General features: G+C 38.3%; 1 protein-coding gene across 3 annotated transcripts in view; it reads right to left on the reverse strand.

The window, feature by feature from the left end:
• Positions 1-3,057: 3,057 nt before the first annotated feature.
• The window catches only part of KLF12 (Kruppel like factor 12), a 377,128-nt gene continuing 364,568 nt past the window's right edge, over positions 3,058-15,617 (reverse strand). For all 3 annotated transcript variants that reach the window (XM_030566483.1, XM_030566492.1, XM_030566477.1), the window contains one exon: positions 3,058-12,142. In XM_030566483.1, the coding sequence (XP_030422343.1) occupies positions 11,961-12,142 (182 nt within the window). In that variant the 3' untranslated portion in view covers positions 3,058-11,960. The remainder of the gene's footprint in view (positions 12,143-15,617) is intronic.

The following is a 15,617-nucleotide window of genomic DNA, read 5'->3' on the forward strand; positions in this document are numbered from 1 at the left end:
TGCAGACACAGAAACATACACAATAAAAATCACCCCAGAAAAAGTTGGTTATTTGAAATGTTTTACAAGGGAATTTTATAGATCAATCTCCCCAGAAAGGTAGCAAAGAAAGGGTACAGTAAAGCCGCATATGGGGCTGTGCAAAATTTAGAAAAAAACATGAAGGATCAAAAATATTGATGTGTTTGAGCTCATTGGCCACATCTAGTTACTCATTTCTTTGTAAGTGGCAGCCCTGACTATTGAGGGCTGTATATCTATGCTAAGGAAAATACATGAGACAATAAATAGCTTTGTCAGTCTGCCTCAAGAGCAAGGATAGGGGCTACTGTTGCAATTCAGGCCCCTCAAAGCCTCCTGGGAAAAGTATCCAACAGGAGAATACATTGTCAGCAACTGAGTGGATAAAAGCATTACGTGATGGAAGCCCTGCTGACTAATGGCTTAATCAGGGGAATGGAGGCCCAGAAATTTTAGGTTTAATTTCCAGCTTTTACTGTCTCTCCGTGTGAAGTTAAGACCACTCAAACTTTTGCTAATTGTCTTTATTTCTTCATATATAAAATGGGTATAATACCTGATGAGGGTTGGTTAACAAGGAAAAAAAAATATTTTCCAGTGCACAGCCTGAGTATCTGGACAATACATTGGGAATTTCACCAGGGGTGGGGAAGGAATCCTACCTATCAAGTACTAGTGCACTCTGCGGCTCCAACTTCCTAGTTTTGTAGGGGGACAAAGGCTGGTAGATATGCATAGAGGTAGATGCTCTATTACGTCCTGGACCCTTACCACTTGCTCCTCAGCAACAGTGCATTGGGAGAGCATGCACTCTGGCTCAGTTTTCTCAAATCTACCCCACCCTGCACAGTGGAACCAGACCACACATCCACAAATATAGGTTTGAGTGAACAGACCTCTATTTGTGATGTGTAATGAATCACAAGGATCAAGGCTGCTGTCTATCGAATCTATCGTCAGATAACAAATGGCTCTCAGTTGTCTGATTCAGTGTCTATATGATCAAAGATGAAGGCGGCTGCTCGTGCCTGTTGCTGCTCACATTAATGGAAAATCACTTTGCACAAATATACTAATTAGTACAGACTCAGCACTTCAAATAACACATTGAGCCAAAAAAACAAAAGGGAAAAGTAGATGACAATTAGCCTATTGTTCATGCAAATGGAAGAAATAACTTCAGAATCAGACATAGGTCAAGAGAGTATACTGCGTAGGCGTTCATTGGAGAACAGACTAAACAGGAAGTGATGTATTTTATACTTATAGCACTGTTGGGAGAGAAACATATTAAATCCAGGCAGAGCTCTGAAAGGGAACAAACAACATATTGTGTGGGAGACAACAGTAATAACTCTGAGCAGGAGGAGACACAGGACTATATATTTAAAATACATCAGTGGCTTAAGAGATTGTAATTATACTTTACTGGGTATGGCTTTGGTTTATGCACATTTTTTGATAAAGCCCAGAGGTCTCCAAATCTAAAGCACATTGTTTATTTGTTTCTGTGCCTTAATCATTTAAAGCTCTGGTTTCAATTAGAAAAATAATTATAGCAGTTAAAAGTGAAGAAATGGAAATGTGAAGGAAAGGGAAATGTTCAGATTTTGGAACAAATTTCACCAAAGAATACAGTGTCCAGTTCAAGTCTCTGTCCTGTATTCACAACCATCCTTGGGACTGGTCCTAATTGCTGTAGAGCTTGCCTGTCCCTTGCGATCATGATGTCCCAATGTTCCATTAGAACCATGGAGAAATTAGCCACTAGAGAGAGTGGCTCATGAGTCCAGGAGACAGAACTTTCACAGGGCCTAGTCCTGGAATATGGAATCATGCTGAAACCCACCAATTTCTAAACCAAATACAAAAACTACTTTTTTTTTTTTTGACTTACAGGGCCGGTGCAAGGATGTTTCACGCCCTAGGCAAAACTTCCACCTTGCGCCCTCCCCCCCAGTGCCCCCACCCTGAGGCGCCCCCCTTGCGGCAGCTCCCCACCCTCCGCTCTGAGGCACCCCTACCCCTGCCCCAGCTCACCCCTGCTCCGTGCACGAGCACCCCAAGCATGCTATGGCTGCTTCACTTCTCCAGCCTCCCAGGCTTGCTGCACCTAAGCTGATTGGCGCTGCAAGCCTGGGAGGTAGAAGTAAAGCGGCCACGGAGTGCTTGGGGAGGAGACAAGGCAGGGGTGAGCTGGGGCAGGGAGTTCCCCTGCGTACTGTCCCCCCCTTACTTGCTGCAGGCAGCCCTCCCCATGCTCCCCTGCCCCAGCTCTCTCTGCCTAAATGCCGGCGGCGACTGAAGATCTGGCCGCCGCGGTCACTGCTGAAGAAAATAGTGCCCCCCAAATGTCACTGCCCTAGGCGACCGCCTAGATCGCCTAAGTGGTTGCACTGGCCCTGTTGACTTACCACAGCTTTCCTTCAATAATTGATTCTCTCTCTCCCCCACTCCTATGTGTGCACACCCACCCCCACAAAATGCATCCATGCACATAGATACCTGCCACACATGCATCCTTATTCAAAGAAACTATAAATTAATTAAGCTATTTCCCCTACAGGCTGGGGGGGGGGAGAAAGGGTAAGAGAGGGAGGGAGAGTGAGTGTGTGACATATTTGCATTTTTAAATACTTAGTAGGCACTCAGATACCGTACAGTAGTGGTAACTCAGTACACAGATAGAAGATATTACACTAACCTTTTTAAAGAAAAGTATTCAACTAGTTTTTAGAGCATTATTGGAAATGTGTGAAAAATTTGGCCTTAAATAATCATATTTAAGCAATTTTTTTTAATCATCCTAAGACTTTCCCATTTATATCATTGAGTGCTACTCTGATTTGCCCCTGCATGTTACACAGATGTAAAAATATCTATACTTTGTATGGTAGCTTTTACAGAAGCAAATAAAATCTATTTCATAACAAATCTATTAAAAATCACTATATGTTTACAGAAAAGATTTTTGTAACAAAGGTTTAATTAAAAAAGTTAATAACTGCATTTCAGAAGATCTGAGTCACCCACAGTAATAATTAGGGGGTTTGTTCTATACAAAATGCTTTATTTAACCTTCATGCCTCCATTCAGATAATTATACAAATGCATACATTTAAAGGTTTAAACTCTATTTCAGTTCACAGCTCAATTCATAGGAAAGTTGAATACAGAAAAGCAATGCACCAACAGAATATGTCTGAGACACTATTAGAAACAATAACACTTCTTCATTTAAATCTTTGAGAATAGACTGGAATAGTCATCCTCTGACAGAATTTCATGTGGGGACTCCCTTTACATTATCATAGGGCAAAAATCACCATTTTACAGTAAGAGGAAAAAAGCTCTGAGTATATTTACAGTACATACACTATACATAAATACAAGAACAACACTTACTTAATATTAATAAACTTATAACATAGGTGTTGCCTAAACACTACATAGTATATAAATGCAGAGGAAACTATTGGGAAATTAGATCTTTAGATGATTTTTTTAAAAGAAATGTTTTGCAGTTAAAACCCTTTGAAAAGAAAGCAAAAGAAAGATTTAAGGAATTAATACATCTGCTTGCTAGCACTGGTAGTTTTAATTCTTTTCAGTACAGGACTTTCTATTGACACACTTATCTCTGTCGGCTTATGGACTAGTGAACCTTTCACATCATATTCTAGGAAAGAGAATCAGATGCTGTACATATTATTCCACTTTGTGAAGCTTCAGTCCCAAATCCATAGTTTTGTAAAGTAAGGGATGTTTTTGTATTTTTACACAAGAGGATCATATGAACAATTACTGGCACTTACAAAAATAATGACCTAGCTGAAGGGAAAAATATGGGGCCAAATTCAACCCTGGCCTCAGAGTTACACCTAATATCATGGTGGAATTTGCTTCATCTATGTTTGGGTTGGCCAAGAATGATATTTTTTTTCTTTTGTTTCTTCACAAACACAGCTGACAGAACACTTTAAATTAATATTATTTTTGACCTCACATGTAGATAGTGTCTCAACTCTTCAGTCACTTTGAGCAAGTGTGTATGTGCGGGAGGGATGGATGGGGAAGAGTGGTGGTGGGGTATGTTAAAAGATCTGATGTCTGAATTTATAACTGTTTATGTTCTCTTGTGCATGCAAATGAAAGATATAATTTTTCAGGAACAGACAACAGGTAAAGGGAATGTGTTGTGTGGGTGTTTGTTGGAGAGCTTACACTAAACACATTTATACTTACACAACTATTGGGAGAGAAAGAAGTTGTCTTTAGAAGTATATATATGACAATTAGAAATGGGCTTGAATCAGAACCCAAGATAAAACCTAGTCTGAATTTTGGACAAGTTCAGCCCCAATCCAAAAACTGTGTCTCAGAACTGTCTCTTTGATAAGCCCAACCCAAAATCTGATGGGCTTGGATTTAGAGAATGTTGGTACCTAAATTTGGTTCCAAACTGCATGGCTCAGGTCTTAATCTCAATACAGTCCATAACAATCACATCACATTTCAGTGTGATACCATGCTGAACACTGTATATGTTTGCAAATGCATTTTAAAGGTAGGGTTAGCAACATACAAAAATATATCTCATGAAGCAAATCAATGTGTCCAACAATACACAAAGATCAAGCATTTTTACAGTCACTAGTATTTCAGCTTGCTGATTTTTTTTTGACAGACTAAACTCTGGAAAACATTGAAGATCATGAATTCACACAACAGTGCCCTAGAGAATCCCTATCACTAAGAGCTCAATCTTGTATTCTTATAGTAACCAGAATTCCCACTGAATTTTTGCCTGTGCTGAGGAGCAAGAGTGTGTCCATAATATTCTATGACATGACAAGGCTAATACAGTTTATTTCATAGTCCAACATCAATGAAATCAACAACTACTACAGAGAAATGCTGGCAATCAATGCAACTAAAAGCAAATATCTGTGTGTGGGTGTGTGTGTATTGCAGAATGAAGCAAGAAGAATTGCACATTTTTGCATCATGAAGACTATACTGCCTTTCTTATGAATGGCCAACTGACATATACTGCTGCAGTAAACCAATCCCCCTAAAGGAGATTTCTGTGGGGGCCTGTTTCTAGCAGTGTTCCATCAGAAAACACACATACACAGAAAAAAAAAAAACAGGAGCCATTTTTGCCTTTCAGCCTTCTGTTGACATATTGTACGATGCTCTACTACCATCCCAGTGTGCACTGAGTCCTTTTATGTGCTTAATGTCTGGATGTTAAATTCAGGATGACACAGAATAAATATTTGCATGTCCTGATGTGATTCTACCCACTGATGGCTGATATGATTAAAAATAATTTGTTACTAAACTAGTGGTAATGAAACGTGTTTAACTGACACACACTGTCTGCAGTAGTTTTTGCACACATAGGCCCACATTTTCAAAAGTAGTATCTAAATTTGCACCTGCTGTTTTTCTCTTCACAACTATTTTTGTATACACAGAATCCTGCCTCAGTTTGTGCAATCAAGCAGATGTTATACGATTCAAATAGCACACACAAATGTGGATTTTTGCATACACAAAATGTAATATGTGCAAACCTGCAATTACAAATTGAGAAGCTATTTTAAAAATATGATCTGCATTGCATTGTTTAAGAACAGAAGGTAATGTTCTTCAGTTTAAATTCTGATCTTCAGTAGGTTCATATTAAGAAGCAGAAAAAGCCTGAGAAATGACACCACTGAGATATTTTAAGAGTCCATTAGTACATCAATTAATCAACTTTCTGTCAGAAACATTTAAGATTACATGTAAAAACAGAGACAGTGTGTAAAAGCACTGGTTGTCATGGCTGGCTATTTTTTATAATAAAATCAATTAATTTATTAATGTAATTGTCAAGGACAGTTGATTAGTAAGATCATTTAACATCAAAAACTCTCTCTAGATAATTTAAAAAATATCTGCAAATGTTATTTAAATATGCTCCAGGCTCCCATCCGCTTATCACAAAACGAATAAAAGGGAGTGATCCATTCTTTGCTGACTGTTAAAGTATTTCAGCTAGTTCCCTGGTGATTTTAAATTTTTCATAAAAGGGATATTACACAAGAGGGCAAAAAAAGAGAGAAGTAATGTGTGAAATCCAAGTTTCAAGAGTTCAAAACCAACGGAGAGGATTTTCAAAGGAATTTCCATTGAAAAACAATGCATTGCATTATTCTTCTAGAAATAGTAGCTAGCGTTACACTGGTTTTATTGCTGTTTTCTGGATTATTTCATTTGGGAATACCGTGGATGCCTGGATGATTCTCAAGCAAATTAGCCATAAATTGGGAGGGACACCTAAAACAGTTTGGGGCAATGACCTCCACCTATAATTTAAACCTGGTGTGGTCTGATTCACCTGCAAATTACAATCCGTTTTCTTCCTGCAGATTTGTGAAAAGACCAGACAAAGAAGATCTAGCACAACTTCTTAATAAATGAAAAAACAAATGGCACTTTGTGTTTGTTTCTGCATTGCAGAGATGTAGTCCAAGTGTAATTTAATTTTTGTTTTATTGATAACAGGATCCTAGTTATTGCTGTGTAAAAGTATAAGAACATCCCATCAGTTCTAATGCTCATGAACAGGCATGTTCAGTTTCTGTTTCATGTCTGTAAGTGGACTTTGGGTGGTCCTTGTTACAAGTATATGTACACTAGAATTGTCACAATCTTCCTGTAGCACTTCATCTTGACATGCAACTGTACCTAAAAGACTAAATTCCTTGGAATCAGCAAAGAGTTTGACCATCTGTTTTAGATATGCAATCTTTCATTCAAACTGCATTTTAGTAGGGGAAGATAAACACAACAAATAAATTAAATAAGAGTCTGATGCTACTGTACCTTTCATGCATTTTAGTGACTAGAAAAAAAGCACCAATGCAGTTGTTCTTGTTTTTTGTTTGTTTTTTACCTTGTTCAGACTAAGGCATTTTGAGTTTTGACTTTTTCAGCTTCCCAGGACTCAAAATGGCTTCATTGCATCTAACACCATTGGCAATAAACCAAGACAAATGGCCACTACATTTTTGCACAGACTGAACATGCTCTGACAAAGTGTAACAATTTAGTTCCTATATTTTAACTGTGTGTAAGTTTTACAAGGCATAACTGAGCAGGTTTTAATTTTATTTTTTGTGATGAAAACTAAAAGTTTTGTTTTAAACATACTTCATTTAAACTATTTACAACCTGTGTAAAATTGTAAGTTTGAAAATACTTTTCGACTATCACATATATTACAGAATATTTAAACTGTTACAAGTACAGTAAAATACCTTCATTCTATTTTTTAAAGATGCAGTATCCTTATAGTTAGGTTTCATACTAAAAACTGAATTCCTACTGAAATTGATTAGGATATAACATATTTAAAAGTACCAATGGGCATGACTTGCTAAGCATACATTACACAGTTACTGTTACTCTGTAATGAAACTGTGAAAATATAGCAGTTTTGAAATTTCTTTATGTACATCTTCAGTTATAAAACACAGGCAAAGGCATAATACAGTAATACAAGCTGGTTTCTTAATAAGGTGAAGGTATTTTCTTTTACAGTACTAAATATTTCCAATTCTTCATCTGGTTTTGAAATCATGGTTAAATCTTTGTTTCTGATTACGTATGTAATGAGGTATGTGAACATGTGAGTGTTTGTATGCAGGTATGGATGTGCGCGTGTATTGGGGCAGGGAGGACATGGCGAATAGTCTCTATTTTTGTATGCTGTATAAGACACACTTTACCTCACTGACCTCTTAAAAAAAAAGATTTTAATGGTGGTAAACTCATTTCCATGTTGAGGCATTCACCCTCTACAAAGCAGAAAGATAATTTTTCTGTTAAAGAACATTAATTATCAAAAGATTCATTTATCAATGACAACCTGGGATACTTTTTCTATGCAGTTAATGGAAAATGAGATGTGTGGTTGTTATTATTCCATTATTATTTCTGGGGTGTTGCTCAGTCATTTGTCCATTCTCTGCATAGTGAATTTACCCCAAATAACGATATTGCTGATGGCATTTTTAACACTGTTAATTTCATTATACATTATCTCAGCTAACAATTTCACATGCACCTTAGTTTAAACCTATTTTACTTTTAATGGTGCCAAGTATAAGAAAGTGGAGAATAAGGAATACTGCATCTTCATCTCCTTTATAAACTGCCATTGCTAGGAGCTGATTTCAAAGTGCTGGATCATTTGGGTGTTTAAAAAAAGGAATGAAAATTTAAAGTTTAAAAAATCCTGTATCAAAGAGAACACTTGTTCAATATGTTTTCAGATACTATTGATGACTGGGCTTTACTGTCCAGACCAAAAACAGCCTTTTAAAATCACTTGGAGTGTAGCACTTTGTAGCATAAGTGCACATGCAAGCTGTAATGCATACAGTGCATTTCCCGTCTACCATTTATTCACACTGAGGAGGATAAAAATTTGCTCTTATTGCAAGAATGGGATGGTTCACATTTAAGTTTTACAATTGCATATGTACAGATCTAGTGTGTTGGTAAAGATGACACCAGATATTCCTGCATGCTGTTTATGTTGTAAGCCATTCAAGTTGCAAATCTGCAACAGAATTTGGCATTTTAGAGGAAATTATAGTAGGGAATATCAGACTTTGCATGAATGCAAAAGATAGAGGTAGTTCTGAAGCAAAACCCTTGGTCTAAGAACACCACTGGAATTAGACGAAGTTCAGATCTCTCTTCAAAGATAACTTCTCTTAAATCATTTCAGACCAAGAACAGAAGCATTAAAAATGGTCTCAATGAACATATTGGGCCAAATTCTGTGTGCTCAAATATACACATGAAGCTCACCATTAATTTCAGTGAGTGCCTACAAACCCCAAAGGCAGACATAGCTGATTGGAGAGGTTATCTGGATAGAATAGCAACATGAAAGGTCTTTCACACACAGATATTTTATCTTAATCTTCCTAACTGGAGAATGCATCAAGAGGGATTGTCTGAAAACTCCAGTATTTGATACTTTTGCCTCTGGACCTGTTTCTGATGTCCCTTGTGCTAGACGGTGTAACTCCAGTGATTTTAATGGCTTTACCCATTGCACATTGGTCTAATCCAGAGTACAACCAGATCCTTTCTGTTATCCGCTGCAGTGTTTTTAATACGTAAATGAATAGGCAACCAGATGAGAGAAATGACGACATCCCTTACTGCTGTTCCTGAAAACTACGCTGACAGGCTTATCAATCTCCTTCTGGCCAATAAACTTTGTTTTCTAAAGATGAACTAGCTCCAAAAATAAAATAAAATAAATAAATAAAAAATAAAAAGAAGAGACACCACATTATTTGCTGAAGGGAATTTTTTGTGCACCAGTAAAGATCAGCCAAAAGTAAATTCTGGTTCCTTATGTTCAATTACTGCTACTTGAGTAATTGCTGATTGCGCATTAAAGGAAATCTCATACATTGACATGTGCTTGAACCTTTTTTCTATGTTATTAGAAGGAATAGTATGTTTAAAAGGACACTGAAGTTAATACAAGTGGGTCTGAAATGTAACCTACAGACAATGCTAATTATATCTCACATACACTGATCAATCAATCCTTTATAGGAGGGATGCAACACTAGTAGTAAAATCTCAGCTGCATAGTCAGGAGACCCCATGACAACCCACCTACCTATAGTGTGCTCTTGGTTTGTTTCAGTCACAGCCCATTACACTGTCCCTTTCACTTTCCAGTGGGGTCTCCAGTGCTGGTTATGAGAAGGCTAGATATTGAAATGTTTCTTTTGGATTTAGATGACCTACCTGATCATGAGAATAGGACAGGAAACGAGAAGTGGAAGAGGCAAGCTCATGCAGTGACAACAAAGACTTTTTTTTGGTGCTGCTCTTTTAGTTGGGGAGCTGGAGCTGAACCCTCTTGATGCCCTTATTTGGGAGAGCTGATCAATTGTTCAGTATCAGGAGAACATTTACCAATGTATTTAGGGATGATCAAACTTTGGGCCTGCCAATCTTTATACAGTAGTGTCCCTTTAACATTATTCTTCAATTATTTGCACTTGTTTTAGTGTTTAGTTATGCCTTCCTCAGCTGTTGGTTGAATTTTTCTTAAAGACTGTTTTAATTTAAGAAGCCCTGTAACATAATAATTGTTATTTCAGAATCAGAAGTTAATTCAGACTGGTCAAACATCATGGCATCAAGCGGCATCATGAATTTAATTTATCCAGTTCCTGGAACCAAGTGTTCATAATTAAGTGTGCTGCAGAAGATGTTATGTGTTTACTTTTTATCTCTAAACTATAAACATCTCAACAAACACAACATTTCACCAAGGCTCTTTGTAACTTTGAGCTGAATAACAGATCCTCACGAAGAAGAAAAAAACCCTGTTCTGTTTTAAAGAACAATTGCTTGCTAAGAGTTTCTCCTCTCTTTAACCATACAATTTAATTAATACAAATTGGTTCACAATTATAGGGATGCATGGGAATCATAAACAATTTGCATTCATGTAAACTAAGGAGGTTTGGGTGGAAGATGCCTGCAGTGGCAACCTCTGGATCCCATGTGAAGGGTTATTTATAGCATACTGGGTTGACTAATGTCTCCTTATCCTGTACTTCCAAGTGAGGAAACTAGAACCCTGTGGATCATCTCTTTCAGAGAACGTCTCTTCTACTCTATTAACCCATTAACAGTGGGGGTTTCCCAACCCCCTCATCTGTCTCACCTTTCCAGCCACAAAACTATTACATTCGATGGGAATGAAAATATTTAACTGTGGTACCTAGCAGGCCAACAAACATCAAAAAGAATAGCGTAAGCTGTCAACATAACACAAAAAATCCAATGTGCTATTTCTTTACAGCCACCTTAGTTGGTACAAAGATTGGGTTTTGCAAGTCCTCATTATGTTTTTGTCTTGAAAGCCATTTCATTCATTATTGCTTTCACCTGTTTGAGATGCAACTGTTTCTTTTCTGCTTTTCCTCACTAGCAGTGGTACATTCAATTCCATTTTATGGATGGCCACGCCACTAATCTTGGTGCAAGTGGATATAAAATTTGTTTCACTGTTTCCTTGTAATCAAATACATGTATGTAGACGGGGAGGATGCCTGGGTAACAAAAAATTGCACTTTGAAAACAGGGCAGTAGCTTGTAGCTTCTATATGAACTGTTCTAAACAAATCCACAGCAGAGCATAGATGCTTATACTGCACTTCAGCTGAAATGCTGCTACTCCATTTTGTTTTACAGACTTCAACAAAAAAAAATCTAAGAAAAAGAAAAGGTTACATGTTTGATGTCCTTTAGGTCATAATGACAAACTGTGGTGAAATAGTAAAACTATTGCAAAAGTTTGCTTAAGTGCCCCTACACTTCAGATAGTGGAACCTCTCCAGCAAAATCTTCTCACTGACTTTCATGCTTGTTTGTAGCACAGATCAGGTATATTTTATATAATGATAAGACGGCACTCAAAAAAAGGGGGAGACAATGGAATACTAAAGGTCTAGAGATCTTGTTTTTGTCATTGGTTTGTGTTGTTATCTGATAATCAAAATAGCAATAATTCTCAAGAATAAAATGTCCAACAGCTGAGAAAATGTACAGGCCATAAATGTTGTTAAAGGACACAGCATGGAAAATAATGCCCATTTTTGTAGCATTTAAATTGCTATCTCCCAGGTGAACATGATGACATTTTGGGGGGTTGCCATGCTCGGGGGCTTTAACTTCAGATGGAAAGGAGAAGAGTGGCACTTCTTTTCCTGCTTTTTTGTTACGGACATTATGGAATGCCCTTTGTGTTAACACTGTAGAAGATGATTCAGCCCTGCTGAATGCACGTAGTTAAGAGACCCAGCTCTTATACTCTGCTTGACAAGTAGCGTTTCTCACACCAGCATGTGCCTACGGCGGTGCAGTGCCAAGTGATCTGAACGGGAAAAGCTGCGATCACAGTCTGCACACTTGAATGGCTTCACTCCCGTGTGCTTACGATAGTGCCTTGTCAGTTCATCTGAGCGAGCAAACTTCCAGGTGCACCCTTCCCAGGTACATTTGTATGGTTTTTCTCCTAGGATAGACAAGAGAGAGAAAGAAACAGGCAGTGACTTTCTATTCAGCTGATCCCAGTCACTCCAAGCCCTTTTGCATGCATCCCACTCCCTCTGCCTCTGGGTGGTTTAAGGAAAATTTTCAAAATTTATACTTTGTGAATTTGCAGAATAAGATAAAATATTTTGGCCCAGATTTCTTCAGTCCTACAGGAGTCACATGACTAAGAGAATCAACCAGATTAAGGCAACAGCAATCTGAGGACAGAGCTTTGTGAATCCTTTTAGCTTGCACTTCCCCAGTCCACACCTGCTCTCTAAATGGCAGACTCTCCTCAGTTTTCATTCAAAAGCAGAATGCCAAAGGGAAGTCTCTTGTTAGAAAGGCTCAATCTTTTTTACAAACCACACAACAGAACATTTACTAGCACATTGTAAAAAGTCTATAAAAATAAAATATATTTCTCAATATAAACAGAAAAAGAGCCATCAGTGAGGCTCTCTTCTTGTTCTTGTTAAGTTAGGATGAATTCAATGGGATCAGAGTTAGGCCAATTCTGAATGCTCTGGAAAATGTTGTACTTAAAAAAGTAAAGTGCACTGCATAATACAGTTCTATATAAGTCAATACAACACCAGCAGAATAATTCAAAACATCCCTATTTTATCATTTACAAAACAATAATGCTGTTATGCAAACCCATTTCTATCTCTCTGACAAGCCACACATTTATGTAATTCCTTCACCACTCCAGCATTCTGTGGTGACATGTTAACTGCTCTTGGGTATCTCCCATATTCAGCAGTCTAGTGTGCATCAAAAACTGACAAAGAAAACCAGCTTGAGGTGTTTTTGTGCACATAAATATGTGCTTTAAGGAACTCCATTGGCAAATTGAATTAGAATGTAGAAATTCATCAGGTATACTGTGGTTGCAGTTGATAAATCAGCTAGCCACAAGCAGTGTTATGGGGAAAAAAGTATCTCTACCTCAATGATTTCTTTATTAGAAACCATCTGCCCTAGCTTATTTATACTCTTGTTCTGGTTCATATTTAGGCTCCCTGGAATCCTGCAAAATACTACTTCAATTACATAAAACCGTGAGAGAACGCTTACCTTGGCCCCCTACAGCACTTCCCTGCAGGTGTCTCTCCAAAAGTCAACAAACACTTGTTGAACTCATTATAATTTCAAAGAAAAAATCTCACTTATTTCCCAGTTCAGAAAATTGTTGCCACGTTTTAGAGGGATAAGACCTGAAACCTCCAGATGAAATGGCAGCTTGTGACTTTATAAAGAATTCATATGCTGCACACATATATAGGTATAGCAGTAACAACATTTGAGCTAATAAGACTTATACCTATTGCAAACCATCTAGGATATACTGTACCTATATGCCATCTAATACCCTACAATTTGCACTGCTTCTGATGTTTGATGGTGAAATAAAACTATGACTGCAAAGACAATCTAGTATTCTGTGTTTTGAATTGATTACAATACATATCTGGAGGCAATAACGAGGATAGGAACTTTGACAATCTATTTCTGTGATCCTCCATTGCATGCAAAATGCTGAATAAGATTTATTGTGTTCTGGATGTGCATGGCATCTGGCTCTGGAAATTCTGCAGCTAACATGAGGTGTATAAGCATGAACTAACTGGCAGATGGCTGGCTATGTGTTCTTGCCAATGACAAAGTGCTACAAAATGTACTCAGATTTGCCATGGAATTCTCTTACATATCCTTGCCACAAACAGTTGGTGTGGAATGCTGTATAAATGTACAATATTCCATCTGACCTGGGAGATCTATACTAATGGTCTCCTCACGTCATATGAATGATTTCTAACTACAGCATGCGTCACTCCATCGCTGTGCCTCCATTCTCAACACATTGTAAAGCTCTTTTCATTCAGACTAACTTAAACAGATCTTTTTGGTTCCTCTGATAATAGAAGATTCCAAGGCAAAGTGGGGATGCAGTTAGTCTAAGTGCAGTACATTAAGGTACATGGGTGCTTATCTGAATCCTATCCAGATTACCTGAAGTTCCGAGAGCTCTGTAAGACTGAGGGCCTTCCCCCTCTCACAGCCTCCCTCCCACAAAAGGGCCCTAATGTCCCTTGACCTGGAAGAAGGAGGAAGGCCGGGGAACTTGCTTCTGCCCTCAACTAGGAATGAGATATACCAGAGATAAGTAGTGAACCACTTCCACTGGGCCATTCCCTAAGATGACAACCCTGCAGGTAAGAAGTATGTGGAAGATGTAGAAGGAGGTGGCTCTGTGGCACTGAGCTGGAGTACTTCAGCTTCAGCAGCCAGTCTCCCTTCCCATTAAGTCCTGCCTGTTCAGCCCTGGAAAAACTGGTACTGGGAATGAGCCTGGAATCACCCCATTCCTCTTTGACTAACTGTGGGTAGGAATGGAAGAAAAAAGAGAAGATAGGAAAAGGAGGCAGAAGTCTCAGACACAGAGGGTATGTTGATCCAACCCTGTGAATCAATGGAGTTTAAAAAAAGCAACGAAGCTGCAAAATGTTTCCCATATTGGGCTGGGATGACCTGCCCTCTAATCTCCTGCTCCACCTTAGGGCTTCCTGGTTTTTGTGCTGAAATCTGATGGGTCAGAAAATATGAGCTAAAGTAAGGCACCTCAATGAGAGTGCACTTTTAGTCCTAGAGAAGTGGCTGGTGGAGTTCTGCAGCATGACTACTATCATACAATTTATGGTTTAAATGAATTAGGCAGGACTGAAAAAGGACCAATGTGGGAGGACAAGGCTCTAGTCAGTAATGTTGATTTTCTTGTCCAAAATAACCCTGCTATTGTTTGGCAAGGTTAATTACGTTTAATAAGTTGCAGGTATGACTCAAATCCAAAATGAATCTAGTCATTTCTACTTTCTATTAATAACCCAGATATTTTTAACATCTCCCCAAAACATCCTTTGTCCTAGTCCAGATGCTACCCTCCCAAATACCTTAATTATTGTTATTAAATGATTTATCTCTCCCCACCCATCTTACTCTCAGAGCAAAACACTTCAGAACATACTTAATGCTAAGCACATGCTTAAGTCCCACTGACTTCATGTTAAGAATGTCATTGTACTGAATAAGTGCCACAAGGCCTAATCAATTAGTAAAAGCTAGCTTTTACCCTTTCCCAACCTATAGCCTATCCTCAGCTGTGTCCCAGGCCCCGGAATCCCTAAACAATCACTTCCTTCCCATCTAACCTGACCACTTCCATAAGATCAATCACCAAAAGAATGTGCTCCCTCGCTCTCCCCATCCAGACACTCAGATATCCTAAAATAGTTATTTCATGCAATTCTGTGAACAGGGGAGAGGGCCACGCACCAAAAGGGATCTCTTTATCATATGGACTCTCCCGTGCAATATTGATGTGTTCTTCTACTGAAGCTTTTGCCAGGAACAGGGATTGCTGCCAAATGCTTCAATTCCCCCTGTAGACAATT

This window comes from Gopherus evgoodei, chromosome 1 (assembly GCF_007399415.2).
Source record: "Gopherus evgoodei ecotype Sinaloan lineage chromosome 1, rGopEvg1_v1.p, whole genome shotgun sequence".
Classification (NCBI taxonomy): Eukaryota; Metazoa; Chordata; order Testudines; family Testudinidae; genus Gopherus; species Gopherus evgoodei.